We start from the raw sequence: 20,546 nt of genomic DNA, 5'->3' as shown, positions 1-20,546 counted from the left end.
AGATTATTTTAATTAATTTACAAAATTACCCTTTTTATTTCAACTAAATTTCAAAAATACCAAACAAATATCCATTCACTAACTTATTAAAGGAATAATTGTCACATAAAGACTTTCAATTTAAAACTCATAACAATTAGGCACCTCATATATAAAGAACTCAACTTTTGCACTTTTTACAATTTAGTCCTTTTGACTAAATTGAGTGCTCAAACGTCAAAATTTTCGAATGAAATTTTTACGAAATATTTTCATAAATTTATAGACTATAAAAATATAATAAAATATTTTTTTTTCTCGTCGGGTTTGTGGTCCCGAAACCACTGTTCCGACTAGACCCAAAATCGGGCTATTACATTTCTTCCCCCCTTTAGGGATTTTCGTCCCCGAAAATCTTACCAGAAAAAGTTGTTCTCTACTTTCACGAGTCACTTATATCTTTTTCTCACAACTTACAAAACAACTCCACACAAGCTCATACTCAAGATTTCCTATAGCTTTTCCATAGTTGAGGTATAAACCTCGGAGCTCAATTTGAAACACTAGAGACTGACATTCTTGGAACTATAAACTTAGAAACATACAACTCAGTCATATCTGTTGAATAATATATCTGTACATACTAAAATAATCATGCAGACTTCCATCATCAATCTTTCACAATTCAACTTGCATCTCTCCTTTTTCCTAGAAATGAGAGACATCCCGATACGAAATTCATAACAGTCCTTTCTCATTTTCTTCCCACTGTCATCACTGACAATAATAATCTCGAATACATTTGATATTCGGCTTTACCCTATAGACAATTCGACATCCTTTGAACGAATAAACAAGATACTGCTGTGAACTCTGTACTCAATTCTCTGTATACCCAGAGTTTCTCAGTACTGAAATCTTACTCTGAATTAATAGTAATAGAAACCAGAAATCAAATCCTCCCTGCAATTCCAAATTAAAAGTCGAATCATGCTGTACTTGTTTAATTTACCACTTATAGCCACATTTCTATACTCTGATTATCAACTGTTTAGAAACTTTACTAACATGAATCAAATGATTCCAACTTCATAGATGTGGTCTTTTTATTAATCAGGATAACTATACTTATAACATCTCTCGAATAAGAGAAATCCAACTAATATGTTTCCATAACATACTTTCAAGTTCTCGAACCAGAGAATAAACTTAAATGCACATAACTCAGATTTACTTTTGCAGAATAACCATTCTTTACCCCAGAAATTTTAAAGAAATCTCGACACTGAAATCCCCACACTTCTATGATCGAGCCAGAAGCTTAATCATAACAGATTCTAATATCGCAAGTCAAAGATTACTCGTAAAGATAAACCAAGCTTGATAATTCTCGAAACAAGAATGATAGAAAAGCCAATATAAGAAATTCCAAGATATAAAGATTATACCAGAAATCTGAGAATATAATCCAGAAGAAAATAATAAAGATGATCCAAAAAATCCCTCAGAGAAAACCAGAAGGAAACTACTGTCTGTATGCTTTAGAATTTCTCATAATAGAGATAATATAATTCTCGCATATATAAACCATAATCAATAGAACATCAGAATAATCTTACATAGATTTTTACTGTCAACTTCATTCCAGTATATCAGAATAGAAATCTGAAGAGATGGGAAATGTAGATCATAACTAACTGGACCAATAGAGCTTTTCATCTAATATCACAGTCACTAGCATCCTCGTATGATAGAATTTCCATTCGAAAGGGATAACCATACGTATTCCCCAGAATTGAGGAAAACATAGAATACTCAGAAGAGAAAGATAGCCATCACTTTTATTTGATTGAATCCGACATACTCAAACATCAGTGCAAGTCCAACATTACTCCTCTAACTAATTCTGTCTTCACTAATCCCATACTATTCCATTATTATACTTTTCAGTTTCACTTTTGCAAGCTTATGCAACATATCTCTCGAGAATCTCATCGTATAACTCTATTCTGGTAAGGGGGCGAAGATTGTAAAGCCTCTAAACTTTTGACTCTCAAGCAAATACATATTCAACAACAATATAGCTTTACGCATATTGATTCAAACATTTCAAATTTCCAACTTGTTATAAACACATTTTCACATATCTCAGTAATACATGTAACTTTATTTCATGCGAATATTAGCTAAACATAAGTGAATTTACCATAACTCAAACTTTCATTTCTTTTTCTCAAATTACCCTTAATGTTTTATCAAATTCCCATATTTAGTCTTAATCACTTGCCAATATTTATCAAATTGGAGAACGTCTTATGGTTTTGAGTACATCGCTTACTTGATGCCATAGTTCAACTATGGTCTTGTACTAGCTCTCATCCATCTGTGTCGATGCCGTGTCCCAGACAGGTCTTACACTGACACATGTAACCGTGCTGACGCATGTCCCAGACATGTCTTACACTAGCACATCTCTTAGCCGACGCATGTCCCAGACATGTCTGACACTGGCTATCATCTCAAGGCCGATGCATGTCCCAGACATGTCTTACACTAGCCCTCGTCTCAATGTCGATGCCATGTCTCATACATGGTCTTACACCGCACACAAATCTCATGTATTGCCATGGTCCAACCATAGTCTTTTCCACAATTCATTAGTGAACGATCGTACTCATTCCCTGTGTTCCACCCAATTTGATCTTTCATTACAACTTTCATGCTATTGTGACATTTATGATTCTGTAACTGAGATTATAAAGCATAACATTATTGCATATTGACTTCATCAATCTAGACATAAATGTCAACCTCATGTATATACTGATTATTAATCATGCAATAAAAGCATTCATACATACATTCTGTCATTTCAAGAAAATTTCTTTCTTTTCCTAAACACTTGGCCAAATCAAGTTGGACATTTAACATCGTATGAATACTAACATGCATAAAAGCATTTTTCACAACTTAACTGTGTTTTACTCCACTATTTCACATTCTTTAACTCAAGAGTATCACATAGTGAATACTAGTTCATATGAAAATCATGAATATCTTTTCATACCTTTCCCATTTTCAGCATGTCACAAGCATGATTCAATAATCTCAACTTTACTCTTATCTCTATCAAGATTTGCTCGGTTCGAACTCATTCCTGTCTTAATCAACAGTTTTGTTAGGGCCGAGAGATATCACACTATCACGAGTAATACTATGGCATGTATAGCTAGACTCTCTTACGCTAGGTTAGTCCGAGAACCGACTAAACCATGCTCTGATACCACTAAATGTAACACCCCTCGCCCGCATCCGACGCCGGGACAGGGTTCGAGGTGCTACCTGACTTTTACTAACACTTCCATACTAAACAGGGCCATGAAATCTCAAATAATTAAAAACTTTTCTTTTCACATGCAATTTGTCCCTTATGCGAGCTTACGAGGCCCAATACATGCATTCGGGGCGGTTCGGGACCCAATCGAGAACTCATGAAAAACTTAGAAAAATCTCTTGCGTTAAGGCTTCACACGCCCATGTGCTCGGGCCGTGTGGCGAAAATAGTCTAATTATCAAGCCTTTTGTCACTCTCACACCACATGCATAGATACATACTTATCCAATAACATACAACGTGGCATAAATGAGCTCTTAAACATCTACAAACATGATATGCTCAAGTTATTTTCTTATGTAATAAATATTATAGAATTTGCCCATATCATTACCACATACTAGACATAACTATCATTACATCACAAACCATTCATGAAGCATTATTAACTATTTACCAATCACTTAATCTCGCATTAGTTACTAGCTCATCAATGAATCTCAATTCAATCTCTAGGCATACATGTTGTAAGCCACATCACAAGAAATAATAACATAAATGCATAAGAATAATCATATGGGCCCATAACGTCATTAGCCGACATAGGCTAATTTACATGACTAATACTACCTTAATAACAAGCCAATGCCTTTGGCTAAATCATAATATTACATACTCACATTAAAACCTTATACATGCCATAGACTCGAATCACTTGAGTTTACTTACTCCGATAACGTTAACTCGATAGGGTGATAATATCTCTGACGGCTTCCAACCCGAGCTAACCTGGAACTCTAGAAAACATGGGAAAGAAGGGGGTAAGCTTTCGCTTAGTAAGTTCATATGAAAACAATAAGCAACTCATTAACTTGTTTTATCAATGTTTACAACATATTTTCAAGTTCACTACAAGCTGTCTTTCTGAGCAACGGTCACTAAATTATTTATATCTGGAGCTACGAAACTCCGAATTAAGTTCCGTTAATTTTCCCTGAAACTAGACTTATTTTCCTTTCTTCCATAAAATTTCCAGAATTTTTGGTTAAGCCAAATAGTACAGTTTATTAGTTAAAGTATCCCCTGTTTCAGGGTATGACCACTCTGACCCCTGTGCACTACAAACCGAATTTCTCCCTGTACAAAATTCCTACGACCATGCTGTTTATTTAACATAAAAATAGACTCAATAAGGAATCCATTCATGTAAGGTATAACTCTTAATAATTTTTGTACAATTTTTGGTGAATTTCTAAAGTTAGAACAGGGGATCTCGAATTCATTCAGACCCTGTTTCACAAGAATTCAAATATCAAACAATATGGAATTCTTTTTCTTCCTGTGTTTCTTTCATGTGAAAATAGACTCATTAAGCTTTAATTTCATATTTTATTCTGCCTCTAACTCATTTTCCACTATTTTTAGTGTATTTTCAAAATTACCCTACTGCAGTAACTCAAATCTGTCAAGGCTAAATTACTCATTCATGATCTTACCACCTTATCGTTGTTGTATCTATTTTCAACCCGAGGGTTAAGTACATACCTGTCCAAAATGTCCATTTCACAATACTTACCAATACGTCACCTACATCTTAAGTGTTCTTCCATTCCACTAGAAATTTTTTTTACCCGTTGAACACATCGGAATATAACTCGGATACATGGATAATTTGCACATAAGTGCCATATTTGTAGCCAAGCTACCATGTAACCCGCCCATAAGTGAACTCGGACTCAACTCAACGAGCTCGGGCGTTCGCATCCATAAGTGAACTCGGACTCAACTCAACGAGTTCGGATGCCTAGTTACATCTCACGAACTCGGACTCAACTCAACGAGTTCGGACATTCCACATCCATAAGTGAACTCGGACTCAACTCAACGAGTTCGGATGCTCAACCATTCTAGTGACATGTCACTTGTATCCTAATCTATTCCTAAGGTTCAAACGGGATTTTCCTCGAACACATCTCCTTGCCATCTTCCATAAAATACCAAACCAATACTCGGTAGCACTTTATATTTAACAAATAATACACTTAATTTGCATTTTATTCAAAATAACCACAAAGCATATATTTCATGATAAGAATCAGCATATCCTATATTTAACATCAATAATTTAAAATAATAATTATGCTACGTTATTTACACATGAACTTACCTCGATACCACAAATGTGAAAAGGACATACTCGTCCATAAATCGATTTCTTTCCGTTCTAGGTCCAAGTCTCAATTTTCATCATCTATATAAGCCATAGAAGCTTGGCTGAATGGAGCTCATCCATGGCTGCCATTTTCAGTTCTTTCCTACGGTTGAAGAAGAAAGAATGGAAAAAAATGATAGCTTTATCATTTTTGTCTTATTAGATTATTTTAATTAATTTACAAAATTACCCTTTTATTTCAACCAAATTTCAAAATACCAAACAAATATCCATTCACTAACTTATTAAAGGAATAATTGTCACATAAGGACTTTCAATTTAAAACTCATAACAATTAGGCACCTCATATATAAAGAACTCAACTTTTGCACTTTTTACAATTTAGTCCTTTTGACTAAATTGAGTGCTCAAACGTCAAAATTTTCGAATGAAATTTTTACGAAATATTTTCATAAATTTATAGGCTATAAAAATATAATAAAAATAATTTTTTTTTTCTCGTCGGGTTTGTGGTCCCGAAACCACTGTTCCGACTAGACCCAAAATCGGGCTATTACAAGTATCAACTTAGACTATTTGCGGTTTGTATATATATATATGGTGTCATGATGTGACTATGGATTGGAAATGGGAATGTTGGTCCCATGATCAGCCATTGGCATGGTTAAAACGATCATATGTGAACCTATGTATGGCAAGACTAGTTGGTTCATGGAGACTACAAAATAGGTAAGACCTACCTTAAAAACAGATACTGCCAGCTGCAGTGACGTGAATGTGAAAAATCACCAAAATTTGTAGGAATGGTATTAAATAGTGAATAAGCTATGTAAATGAACCTTGATGAGTCTATTTTCATATGGAAGAAACGAAATGGTCATAGGAGTTACATGTTAAGAGATATTAAAGCTATTGTGAGACAGGGCCAGAACAGTTTCTGGGTTCCCTATCGCAACTTTAAAAATTTGCTATAAATTATCCAGAAAGAATTAGGAGTCATGCCTTATATGTACAGATTCCATTTTGAGTCTAGTTTCATTAGAAACAAACGGCACCAGTATTAAAGCCCTGTACGGAGTGGTATTCAAGTTGTAACGTGCGAAGGTCAGAGCAGTCGATCCCTGTAACATGGGTGACTTTAACTAATAAACTGTACCAATTGGCCCTACCAAAAATTCTAGAAATAAATCCATGGATGGATATATGAGTCTAAATTCAGGGAAAATTTACGAAACCAGTTTCCGAGTTTTGAAACTCGAGATATGATTTTTAAGGCGACGGTGACGCAGTTTTCCAGCCTGACTGGAAATGTCAAATTGGTGGGCAAAACATGTGAACTTGGCTTGTTAACCCCTCGTGTCCGACACCGGCGATGGTCTCGGGTTCGGGGTGTTACATCAGAGGTATAGGATTTGCGTCATCTTCAATCAATTTGATCTGTTACACCATTCCTTAGTTGTAATGAACAAATGTATATGCCTGATATCTGTATGAATACAGAATACCATTTTCCTTTTTCTCGAGAATAATCTCATTGCTTGTTCTTTGTCGGGATTATATCACCAATGTAATTTTTCTGCTCAACCAATATCTTTGACAGAAAACCCAATGAGATAATTTCAATTTGGGCTTGAATGTTTCCAACCTTTCCGCTCGGTGAGTTCTGAATAATGGCCCTGTTTCAGGCTCCTGTACTATTTAGAAGCTCCCAAAGTAATATGCAGAACTTCTTTTGTGCAAGTATTATTGGTCCATTAATCATTATTTCAATGCAAAAATACTTGAAAAATATCAAAACAATGGACAAGAAGGAAATTGATTGGGAGCATAGCTCGAAATGAATTAATCAAAGGTTGCAAATGCAATAAGAAGGAAATCAACTCAAAACGAATGATTTAATCAAAGATAGCAATACAATAAGAAGAAAATTTATTTGGACATATCTTGAGAAGAATCAAAGATAACAAATTCAAAACGGGCAAAATGGAAGCTAGATGCCCCAGATATCGCAACCTGAGTTTCTCTGTACTAACTTCTTGAGGACCTTTCTGAGCTCAATATGTGTTAGGGGATCCGGAGTACTTTGTCGATGCCCAAGACGTAGCATACTTCTTCATTTTTAATTTAGGCATAGCAAGACTAATGTATGCCCTACTTTGATCCAAATTTGAGCTGCCCTTTTCGGGTTTTCAACTCGAATCCCTTTTAGTCTCAAGGCTCCATTTGCGGGGTTTCGCCCTGGCTTTTCACTTTCTAGGTGAAACACTTCTTAACAAAATCTGAATTCACAAGGTCGGGCAAATTTTTACTATCCATTTCGACTAGAATTGATGCTCCTCTAGAACAGGCCTTCTTCACTACATAAGGTCCTTCCCAATTTGGTCCACTTTCCTCTGAAGTCCTTTTATATAAAAAGTATATTTTCAGCGCTAGGTTCCCCTCGTGGAATTCTCTAGGACAAAACTTTTTGTCATAGCTTGCATCAATTTTCGGTGCATTGGACTTCGAAAGATAGCTTTCGACCTTCTCTTTTCAAATTCAATTGATCCTATCAGGATTGGATCCATTCTGTCTTATCCAACTTCAGCTCTGGCAAGACTCGGAGAAAAGGAATCTCATCTTTAAAACCAATTCTATCCTTATAAACCAATGAGCAATGTGTTACCCCAACTAAGGTCCTGGCCGACGTTCGATAAGGATAAAGGGTAAAAAGGTCACTTCCTTATGCCAATCTTTACAAGTCTCAGTTATCTTCCACGATTTTTTTGCTACCTTTGCTGCACTGTGATATGGTGTCTGATCTTCGAACAGACTACGAACTTTTGACATTGTGCAGTTAGATATAATCTTTTTGGCATTTTTTTGTTTTTTGTTTTTTTGTTGTTTTGTTTTCTTCTTCTTTTTTTTTGTGTTTTTTTGGTTTTTTTTTTAATTTTGAATTTGATAACTATCGACCTTGTAATATCGACATATGAAGCTACCTTCACCCTCTTAGTGAAGTAACTGACAACCACAAGGATGAATCGGTGTTGACCTGAAACTTTTGATGAGATCAATCCCTTAACATCCATGCCCCACATATGTAAAAGTCTGTGAAAAATGGATGAGGCACATAAATCTTGTCTTCCTTAATCCAGCATTTATGGTATAACTGATGCAATCCCCTTCCATGGTGGACTAGCAGTACCCGAACCTCATGATTAGCATGACCATCAAAAACCATTATCATATGCTTTTCGAACACCCCATAGCATCTTCACGTCTTAGTAGCTTAGGCATATCTCGATTCAATCATGCGAAAATCTTTAAATTCTTGGAAATGAGCCAACAACGTCTCTCTTTGTCTTTGTAGCGATGTAGACTCCAATGTTTGCCTCTTTCTCTTGTCCTAGGCTTGCTGACCACTGACTCTTTGTAGGGTAGGGTCCCCTTTTTTAATCTTATTCTACCGTCCTTAACAAATTAAGAGATAGGCTACATCTCTGTCATCTTCAAAGTGTTGAGATTCCTTTAGGCTCATATTTTGCTCAGATGAAGACTCAGAGTCGGTGACAGCGTCGCTTACATCATTGATATCTGGGGACCTATTGTAGGTACGAAGGCAGATTCCAAAGAATAAATAATTCTAAGGATGATTATTTGTATGGTATGATTATGAATAAATGAATATTTGAAATAAATTTCAAAGAACAAAAGAATCTAAGAACAATTATTCGTATAGTATGAAATGAAACAAGAGAATATTTGCTCACAAAGATGCATTTATTGAAACAAAGATTTAGGACACAAGCCTATTTCACAAAAGGACTTTTGTTGCTTCTAGGCTTAAAGCAACAAACGTGTTTTGAATATTACTCTAGATTAGCTCTAAAAATACAGGGATCTCTTCCACAGTCCCATTGTTCAAAACACTCCCAAATATGCAAAAGTTTGGAGACTTTTATTCCTCAGTTCCCTTTTCGGATATATCATTGCAATTCCTCGATATTCCTTTCAGGCTTTTGACTTGTTCAAGGCATTACAACTCTTTGTTCATTATCGTGTAACGTAAAAATGACTAGTCATTTGACTTTTTTCGGTTTCCAAGTTAACTGGGATAATTTTACCTAATTAGGGTCCTTTTAGGGAAAGTCTAATGCAAAATAATGCAATGCAATGCAAATGCATGAAATGAATGCAAAAGAAAGGAAGGCGTTGATTCTAAATTTAATTCTATTAGAATAATTTTTCTAGAAGATAGATTTTTTACATGAAAATAGATTACATATGTGGTATTGCCCTTCATAGTCCAAGTAAACGCTGATATTTTCTTCATGGTTGAACCCTGTAAATTCTCCAAAAGATGCCTTTGCTAGCTCCTTACTGCTTAATCTGAGCCTCGATCTCTTGCTCGCTTATCTCCATGATACTCATCAAAAAGTTTCGGCTCTTGGATAATCTTCGTTGGCAATTAAATCAAGTCATGTATTTCTTCGTGGACTTCCGGCTTTCTCTCGTCATGCCTTCGTTGGCTTGAATCTCTAGAAATTACATCTGTATTCCTCCGTGAACTACCAGCTTTCTCTCATCGTGTTTACTCAGACTATATTCAGGCGACCGCACTATAATCCACTTTATCAAGAAATTTGTTTCCTTATGACAAACTATTCTATTTAGGAATCGAACTTCGAATCAACACATTCTTTTCTTTGATGTAATGTAATGCAAATGCATGAATGCAAAAAGAAAGGAAGACATTGATTCTGAATTTAATTTCATTAGAACAACTTTTCTAGAAAACAAATTCCTTTACATAAAACGGACTACATATACGGTCTTTCTCTCATATTCCAAGTGAAGACACCTTTCTTCCTCTTCATATCTGGATCTTATGGTCGAGTCTGACGAATTCTCCAAGAGATGTCTATATTAACTCCTTTTTTTGCTTGATCCAGGCTGCGACTCGTTGCTCACTTATTTCTATGATACTTTTCATCTCCTTTAAGAAAGTCAAGACATGACAGCTCTCGAATAAGCTTTGTCAGTTTCTGTCTTCAGGCAATGAAGCAAAGTCTTGTATTTCTTCACAGACTATCAGCCTTCTTTCATGTATTCACTTGGACCATATTTAGACAACCATGTTATAATCCACTTTATCAAAAAAATTGTTTTCTTATGACAAACTGTTCTATTTAGCAATCAAATATGAATCAACACCTCCTTCCTAGGATGATGTATACAATGCAATTATAAACAAAAAAACAAAACACGTTAGTGCAGAATAAATAACAAATAAAGCAATTCGGGTGACCACTAGGGGTTTGGAGTGGCTCTACCTAGGGTAGGCTCCTAGGTCTCTCTATATGTGGTTTGGTTCTAGAGTAAGGGTACCTGAACCAGCAGATTCCTCGATCCTCACCCATTAAAAGGCTCATACAGACCGAGTTCAGTTCAGGGGAATACATTTCCTTATGCCCATGCGGAGGTGAAAACCTCACGAAGACATAAGTACAGATGTATTCCGGAAGCGATCCCCTAGCCCATGCGGAGGTGAAAACCTCACGAAAGCATAGTTTCTCACTCCCACTTAAAAGGTGTGACCACAACAGTCATGCGATGCAATGCAAAAGTATTCTATAGGACTTGAACCAAAACAAATGAAGTAAAAGGATCATCTGTTAAAAACCAAATTTTAAATTTTCGACAAAAGGACAGAAAATAATCAATTTTGCGGCTTGACTCTCTTATTGTCCCCAGTGGAGTCGCCAAGCTGTCGAAACCATTTTTTATTTCGATTTAAAAATGATGGATCGACTTTTTGGAAAGCGAAAATAGAGTCGCCACCAATCTTTTCTTGTTTAGGTGTGATCGGATCACCTAGAAATTTGGGTTTTTTTAATAAAACATTTTGGTTTACTAATCTACGAAAATTTTAGAAAATGGGCTCGGGAGTCGGTTACGTATGTGGAAGGGTTAGCACCCTCACTACACCCAAAATTGGTACCAAATCGATTAAATATTGTCCTTATGTCTAAAATTGAAATGTTTTTCAAATGTGGTTCTTTTTTAATAACATTTGAATAACCTGTGTTGGTTACCAAAAATCTTCCTGTTTCAACATCCGAAAATTTATAATTATAAAATCATAAAAGGATGCTCAACTATTTAGTCCAATGAAAAATCGAAACCCAGCACAATAGGGCACGATTCCTCGAATTTCCAAACATTGACCATTGCCTCACCTTGGAAAATACAAGTGAAATTCCGGAGAGATATTGGATTATTTTGGACAAACGGGAGATTGCAGCCCAGCACGATAGGGCACTATTCCCCGAACTGCCAAACATCGAACACTTCTTTCGTTTTAAAGGGTTTTTAGAAAACGTGAATGAAATTTCGAAGGAATCTTCGATTGTTTAGAACAAATGAAAAAGCGCAACCCAACACGATAGGGCACGATCCTCAAATTGCCAAACATCGAACATCCTTTGTATTGAAAGGTTTTTAATAAACATGAGTGAAAACCTAAAGGAATATTCGATTATTTTGAGCAAATGAGAAATTGCAACCCAACACGTTAGGGCACTATTCCGCGAATTGCCAAATATCGAGTCTCGTCGTCATGATAAATAAAATATAATAAGTATAATAAACTATATTTAAAATTATTATAAAATATGTATATAAAAAGAAATAGTACAGAAAAAAATGATTATTAGTAAAACAAAAATAATATAACAAGTAATGTGATACATATAATGACAATTTGTACATAAAATAATTAGTTTTATTTTATATATATATATATATATATATATATGAAGCATATAACAAATATATAAATAAATAAATAATATAATAATGTGAAACTTAACTCCAATTGATTAAATTAGATGAAAAGAAATAAGAAATAATGAAAATGATATAATAAGTATAATAAATAATAGTGTAAAAAATAGTATAATAAATAATAGGAAAATAATTTAAAAAATGATATTAAAAAAAATAGTAATAATAGATTAATAATAATACCAAAAAAAAATTGTGATAAAAGTGTCTAAAATAAACAAAATAGGGCTTAATTGAATTAAAAAATGAAATTCTGGAGTGAAAACAGAATAAAAGGATACAAGGGGACCAAAATGCACACGTGGGTAAGGGGGGAGGGGTTTGGGCGCAAATTTCCGGGGTAATTTGAAAGCATTTAAAGAAAACAAAAAAAGGACTTGATTGAACGTAGGCACCCAGGATAGGGACTAATCGCGAAAATTTCCCATTTAAAAGAAATGTGCACATTTCCATCCCTTGAATGCACGGTCAGCTTTTCCACTTCCCCAGGCTCTACTTTTGAGGGGAAAAAAAACAAATGAAGCCTACTTTTTTATTTTTTTATTTTTAAAACATTGAACACCCCTTTTTGAAAACTAAAAAAAAAAAAAATTACCCATCATCTCTCTTATTTTCCTTAAAGAAAAACAGAGAGAAAGCTCTCAAATTTTCTCTTAGGCATGCGCCACCCTCATCGGAGATCCGGCGAGCCGAGGTCGTGAGTTTGTCGGTAAGTCCCCTCTCTCCCTCTCTTGTTTTTTTTAAAAAAACCGTTTTAAAAAAAATTTGAAAAGGAAACAGAACAAAGGAAATCCAAATCAAGAGAAAATTCCAAAAAAAAAAATGAAAAATCACCTTTCAAAACTTAGTTCCGATTCTTGATTTACTCTTGAACTTTGTATTATCTCCGAAAAAAATATATATATATATCCCCCCCCCAAAATACAATCGATTCCTCTCTAAAAATCCCCCCTAAAATACAATCCCTTCTCCCATCGAAATATCAAAAAATCCCCCTCCATTACAAATGATAGATTTTGGCTTTTTTAAAGCCGATCTACGAAACATTCATCTCCTATTTTTTTTTTTCGTTCTTTTGTTTATTCTTTCCCCATCCCTCGCATGCTTTCTCTTGTTGTTGTTTTGTCCTGTTGCGTGTGTGTCGGTGTGGGTGGTGCGTGATGGCCAAGGCGGGGGGGCATCTTGGTGAACTTTGGTGGCTGCATCTTGGGAAGGGTTTACTGCTGAAAAAAAACCTTAAGCAAGTGGGCTATTATTTGGGCTAGGGTCTGATGTAAATTGGGCTATTTAATATTGTAAATGGGTTATTTATTTGGTTATATTTGGGTTTGGTTTTATTGGGCCCCGAGTAAAATTTGGGTCTTACACAACTGTTTGAATGATAATCTAAAATAAAATTATTGGGATTTAATATACTTCATGTTTCTTTCGAATATGAAAACCTGTTAGTCTACTCGGAAAGCTTTTCTCCTGGTAAAATTATTATGGTAATTTTTTGTATTAAGAGGTGACTTATATTTTGCTCATTCTATTAAAAGAATAGATAAATTAATCCTTTTATATAAAATATAAATAAAAATTGACCTTTTCATGCAAAACTTCGCCCATATATGGTGATAAGCGATAGTTTGACTTTTTCAATTTTTTTATATAAGTTATCTAAAATTAAAGGATGACTAGGATTAGATAAAAGCACCATGGAGGCCCCTATATTAAAAGTCTAGTTGTATTTTTCTCCCTCTACTAAAAAAATGGCAAAGTAGTCCATATATGTATAATTAAAGATCAATGATAAGTGTTAAAGATAATATGTTTTAACCTCATTCTTAACGTATTTTTGGATGATTATCCGATTTTAATTGTAAACTTTATACTCCTAATCATTTAAATTCATGTTTTAATGCTTAATAGAGCACTTCGGAGCAAAAAGAGCGAAAAACAAGTGAAAATCGAAGCATCGAAGCAAGCTGCAGGAGTCACACGGGCTGAACCATTTCACATGACTGTGTCGATTTCACAAGATTTCAAACTGAATTGTGGGAAATCACGTTTTTTAGATTTTTCAGGCATTCTAAGATGTATATATAACAAAAATAAGAAGATAGGAGGAAACCATAAGAGAATATTTAAGAAAACAATTCGAAAAACACCATTGAAGCTGACTTTGAAGCAGATTTCCGTCAAGATTAAAGATTATCATTTGATTTCTTAGGAAGTTATCATGAGTTTCTTTATTTCTTTCGATTATACTGTCTCTTGGTTGTTTTTATTTTCAAGCATGGACTAATTTTCTAAATACCTAGGGGAGATGAGCCTTATGATGAATTTTGTAATTTAATTTTTATTTTACACAATAAATACTTAATTGATTGTTCTCAATTATGTGTGCTAAACTCTTGGTTTAATATTTGTAAAATATTGACCCATGTTCGATGTGCTTAAGTCGGAGGTTGAATAGACCTTATTTAAGAGTAGATCTTACATAGTTGAGTAAAGTTACATGCAATCCTAGAAATAGGACGGCATAAATCTATCGAATTAGAATCAAATCTAATAGGGGAATCTATGACATGAGTTAATGCGATAATAAGAGTTTTAGTTAGAAAGAAATTTCAATTAATAAACCTAGAGTTAGTTGCTCTTATGCTCAAAAAAGATATTAGCATAATGTAGGGATTTTTACGAATCAAGATATTAAGTAAAGAAATTGCGTAATTTAGATTGATAGTGACAAATGAAATCTAAGTGATTTTTTTCCTGAATGTTGTGTCGATTATTAGTTGTTAATCAATTATTTTCGTGATATGTTCTTTGCCATGTTTATTAGTTTTAGTTCTTATTCAATCACTCGAATTATTTGGTTAAATAATAGAAATACGGTAATTACTAGTACTTTTAGTCTTCGTGGGAACGATATCTTTCCTTATCGTAACTATACTATTAATTGGTAAGTGCGCTTACCTTAGACAAATTTTTAGTTAGTTTCACAATGCATTAACCAAACTGATCATTTTGTTAAAAATTTCATTTATTTTTACTGTTAAATGCTTTTGTTGCTGACAAAAGAACCAACCATTAACACACAGCGTGTCACATGTACATCATGTTGATGTGATAATATTTTTAAAAAATTAAAAAAATCCTAAAAATAAATAATTTTTTATAATTATTTTTACAACCACATCCAAAATGAGCCTAAACATATGATTTTCATGATTCATTTCATCATAGACAATTTTTTTTCAAAATAAAAAAAACACAGAGAATTATAAAAAAACTTATTTAAAATTTATTAAGAATTATAAGAATTTATAAATAATGATTAAAATTTTAAAATTATATATATACATGCGCTTAAAGAATTCAAAATATACATACACAAATATGTATAATTTTTAATAATTATTTAGAAACAACTCGAAAATGAACCCAAATAAATGGTTGTTTAGGCTCACTTGAACCTAGACAACCATTTATCTAAGTTCATTTTGACATTCTTTAAATAATCATTAAATAGTTCAAAATAATTTATAATTTCTTATAAAATTTAATAAACTTTAAATAATCTTCTATTCTCTTAAAATAATTATTAAAATTTTATTTATTTTTAAGATTTTTAATTTTAAATATTTATTGATGTGGCAAAATGTGTCACATCAATATGAGGCACACATGACATACAATATGTCGCTATCCGGTTACTCTGTTAGTCTTCTCATCATTTAAAAGTAGATTGGTTGAACTTTTCACAAAATGACTAGTTTGCACTTTGATCTAACATGTAAGAACCAATTTGCTCTTTTTTGAGTAAATGGACAAAATATAATCCGAATTTTAGCACGTGGGCCTCTATAGTACTTTTACTTTATCTTAAAGATGGCGAAACCCAAATCGTCAAATGGATTTTGAACCAATCTGCTTCGAATGGAGTGAATTTTTTTCTTTTGGAAAGTAGATGTGGAGCAGGGCTAGGGTGGATTTTTGTTTTGGACAGTTAGTATAAAGCAGTTATAATAATTACTTATCTTGCCTTACTCTATTCCATTATATGAAATTATCATTTTATTTTTGTATATATTTAATTATTAAAAGGGTAAAAATGTAGTAATGTGAACCTATGTTTTAGGTTTAAATAAACTTTTTGAAGAATTATATTTAAATATTTTACTTGACTTTAAAATGATTAAAAATTTTAAAGATAAGTAGCAAAAATAAAATTTAAACGAAGCGGGATGGGATGGAACGGAGCGGAAATGGATGTATCCAACATATATAGAAGCGATATTGGTTTTCAAAATTAAAAATCCATAATAAAGCAGGGTCGGTGGAAAAGAAAATATGTCAACTAATCACTTAACAATATATGGATGAAACTTTTAATCAAATGATCAATTTGTACTTTTTTCTAACATACAATGATTAATTTATTATTTTTTAATAGAGGGGTAAAATACAATCCATGATACTTTTATCCCATGTAGACATCTACACCATCAAACGCATGAAGCATGAACGAGGAGAAGCACAACAAACAAACAAACAAGGCTCAAGGTCTTCGTTGCCAGCATATACCTGCTTATTGAAAATCTAATTCAAGTTTCTTGTACAAGCTAATTAAGTTTTATACAATACATATATATAAGACTGTTCCTTTCTCGTGCTAAGGGAAAGACGCAGTTAAACCTGGGTAGTGAGTTCAACCCCCTCAACATGTTCTGTTTTGTGGCTGAGAGGCTTGAAAGTATAAAATTTTGCACATATTAAGTAGTATACAATGTTTAGAGCTTGCAAAAGTGTGAGCAACCAATAGAAATACTCCAACTTCCCCTCATTCAAGTTTCTATTAGGAAGCCAGTCGGAATACTTGTGGACTAGCGTAACCAAAAGTGTGCTTGTGTAGTCCCCAACGGATATGGATGTCCAGAACAAAGCAGTGGCGGTGCTCCTCATGCTCTCGGGAGCTTGGTTATAGAAAAATTCGAGGTGGCCAATTACCATGAACGCCTCGGCAATGCCATGAAGGCTATACTGCGGAACAAGCCAAAATACTGAGATGGGAATTGTAGATTCGGGGCTGTCAATTAGGCCACTAGCCGAGGCTGCATGCTTTCTCTTCACTTCAACGAATCCAGCGACCATAGTTGCTATTATTGCGATGAAAAAGCCAATGGCCATCCGCTGCAAAAAGTTTATGCCCCGTTCAAGGCCTGTGATCCTCCGTGCAACACGAACCAATAGGCGATCATATAAGACTATAGTGACGAGCATTGATAACATGCCGAAGACAGACATGGAAGCAGAGGGAATTACAAAAGACTTGGTCAGGTGTCTTTCCATTGTGTTGGCTTGTTGCAATGAAAATGTGTTCTGTTGAGCACTGGATGTGGCAAATAGAATACCAGCTGCCCAAATTGGTAGCATCCTCAATATAGATTTTAGTTCTTCAACTCTATGGACGGTGTTGAGTATCCAGAAATTGGGTTTTTCTGATGACTTGAGACTATCTTCTTCAGTGACAATGGCAGCATTATCCAGAAATCTACACAGGTGGATTAGTCAGTTAGAATAGAAGTACGAGTTTAGATTTTCAATAGAAACTGAATAAATTTAAATCATATGATATGAAATCAGGGCAGGCAAGTGGCAACTTACTTGAGTTGCTTTGTATGGTGAAGCAGACCGTCTGTGGAAATGGATGCATCGAGCTCCTCGTTGACATACAAAAACTTTGGATCAGAAATCAAGGGAATCTTTCTCTTCCTAAAAGCGGCAACAGAGACCTGTAAGACACGAGTATAGGGACTTCCGGCAGGATCCAGATTTCGGTAAAGAGGGTAACCAATGAGGAATACAATTATGGACAAAGCCATGGCTAAGGTAGGAATTCCAAGACCCCAGCTCCATCCTACATTGTCTTGAATATACACAAGCACCGTTGATGCCAGTAATATTGAGGCTCCCAATGCAAAGTAATACCAATTAAAGAAGACCCACGTTTTCTTAGGCTGCGTAGGATCCTCCTCAACGAATTGCTCTGCGCCAAACGCCGCCACGCATGGCCGGATCCCGCCTGATCCTAAGGCTGCGAATAGAAGAGACAGGTAGAGAACAGCCGTTTGACTCCCATTGGCTTCTTGGCAAACTTGGTCACCTGCACATGGCGGTGGCCGTAGCTGTGGCAGTGCTGCTGAGAGTGTTAGGACTATCATTCCCTGTTCACATCATCAGATCAGATGAGATCAGATTGTAGTTTTTTTAACAGACAAGAGACCGTCAATCTAATTAATTTTTCTTTTATGGAAAATCAGTCTAATTAATTTAGTCAATATTAGACCCTTGCTTTTTTTACTAAAAAGAGAGATTGAATCATTTCTTGGAAAGTTCCGACTATATAAGTAAACTGTAAAATTGATGCTTCTTGTCCTCCAACTACGCACACAGGTAGGTAAATCGAAAACCCTTAGTATTCAGAACGGAAAATCTCTATGGAAAAAGGCAACCATTCATACTGCTAGGTATATGGCCGTTGCGATGGTGATGGTCCAAAATTTTCCAGCATAGGAATCAGCAATGAAAGCCCCAAGCAATGGCGTCAAGCTCGAGGTACCATTGAAGTTGGTCACGGTGTTGGCTGCTTTTGTTAAGGGCATATGAAGCTGCTGTGTCAAGTAGTTAACCATGTTTTTACTGAATCCCACCATTGCCAATTTCTCGCATATCTCGTTTACTGGAACATACACGATGAAGCAATTAGCCATACGAGAAATAAATAAATAAATAAATAAATAAATAATCTAGGATTCCAACAGTTGTCAAAAAGCTTACCTAAGATGAAGGGCATCGTCTTAATTCCACCCTTTTCGTTATTATTGACAAATGCCTTGCTCTGCTTATCATCGGCATTTCCGGAAGTAGCAAAGCTGTCTTTGTTTTCCGGAGTTGCAGTCGCCATGCTGTGGTTTTCCATAAAAATCAGCTAGCAAGCTCAATGTTTTGAAGGCTGCCCTACTTCTCCAATGCGAAATTTGATACCATAAATGCGATTGGCCCTTGAGCGTGAACTTTAGTCAGAAGGGTGAAGAAAAGAAAACAGAAACTTAACTTGTAAAGGTCAAACAAAGCAGCAACAGAAACAAGAGACTCTTTCTTCGAGACTAACCTTGCCTTCCTTGGACTAAAGCTTATATAGTAGACACTTTTTGTCTTTGTTCTCTTGTGTTCACTTTGCATTATTTGGATGGGAGAATGACTCACTCACGAAACTGCACACTTGATATCATGTTTGAGAAATGAGCAAATGACGGTCGATTTAGGGTCTATTAATTATCGAAACGTATAATTTTGTTTTTATTTTATTTTATAAATCCATAAAAACAAGGAGAGTGGCAGGGACGGAAAAAATTCATTTCAAACTTTTAAATTTTTTAAAATTTTAAATTAATAAAAATAAAATTATATTTTGACCTAATTTAAAAGTGATAAAATTTAATTTAATTTTTAAAATTATAAAAATATAAACTATTTAAAGTGTCATAAAAATTAAAATTTAATTTTGATTTCTAAAAGTTTTTCTACCTACACATTGGATAATGAGAATTTTTGAATTTTAATATTACAGCCATTCAATTACAGTTCACAACAATTCCACGTTGGTTGCCTTATTGATAATTAGATAGCCTTGTTAAGTTCACAAGATTTTCTTTCCTTTCAAAAAGAAGAACAAGACTTTCTTCTCTTTTTCCTTTTTTGTTATACCCTTAATAATATCCTTATGTGTATAAATATTTATCTAATTAAACGATGAATCCAAAATAAAAAGTCATTTATTGAGTCAAGTTGTTTAATAAAAATTGATAGCCAAATAGGAAACTGGAGAATCTAGTTGTATTTATTCATATTTAAAAAAAATCAATTTATGTAAGAGGTTTTAACTGGTGAAATGCTAGCTCAACATATGGGGTAATATATAAATAAATAAATTTATAATTGCAGGGAGAGTCCAAAAATCTGAAAACCATAAATTTTCTCATCTAATTCTGTGTCCAATTTTGAAAATAAATTAAGGGCCGAAAGATGACATTGCTTTAGCAGGTTTCGGTTATGTCGGTGAAAATTGAGGTTTTAATCTTTTGAGAATTTTAGTTTTTAGTTGTAAGTTTTATAGTAAGTAAATTATATGAGGTGAGTTAATTATAACTGTAAATATGAAAATATATATAGAAAAATTTCAAA

General features: G+C 34.2%; 1 protein-coding gene and 1 long non-coding RNA gene across 2 annotated transcripts; both read right to left on the bottom strand.

The window, feature by feature from the left end:
* Nucleotides 1-3,838: 3,838 nt before the first annotated feature.
* On the bottom strand, nucleotides 3,839-5,651 carry LOC128290335 (uncharacterized). The gene is made up of 2 exons (XR_008280082.1): nucleotides 5,481-5,651; nucleotides 3,839-4,110 (listed from the first exon to the last, which is right to left on the bottom strand). It is a non-coding gene; the product is annotated as an uncharacterized LOC128290335 (long non-coding RNA).
* Nucleotides 5,652-16,706: 11,055 nt separating this feature from the next.
* On the bottom strand, nucleotides 16,707-19,627 carry LOC108472638 (protein NRT1/ PTR FAMILY 3.1-like). Its single transcript, XM_053025713.1, has 4 exons — nucleotides 19,140-19,627; nucleotides 18,824-19,041; nucleotides 17,967-18,526; nucleotides 16,707-17,853 (listed from the first exon to the last, which is right to left on the bottom strand). Exons 1-4 carry the CDS (start codon nucleotides 19,279-19,281, stop codon nucleotides 16,992-16,994), a joined length of 1,782 nt encoding a protein of 593 aa, XP_052881673.1. The 5' UTR covers nucleotides 19,282-19,627; the 3' UTR covers nucleotides 16,707-16,991.
* Between the last annotated feature and the right edge of the window lie 919 nt (nucleotides 19,628-20,546).

This window comes from Gossypium arboreum, chromosome 3 (genome assembly GCF_025698485.1).
Source record: "Gossypium arboreum isolate Shixiya-1 chromosome 3, ASM2569848v2, whole genome shotgun sequence".
Classification (NCBI taxonomy): domain Eukaryota; kingdom Viridiplantae; phylum Streptophyta; class Magnoliopsida; order Malvales; family Malvaceae; genus Gossypium; species Gossypium arboreum.
The sequence above is the reverse complement of the archived record's forward strand: the minus strand, read 5'-3'. Positions and strand labels throughout refer to the sequence as shown.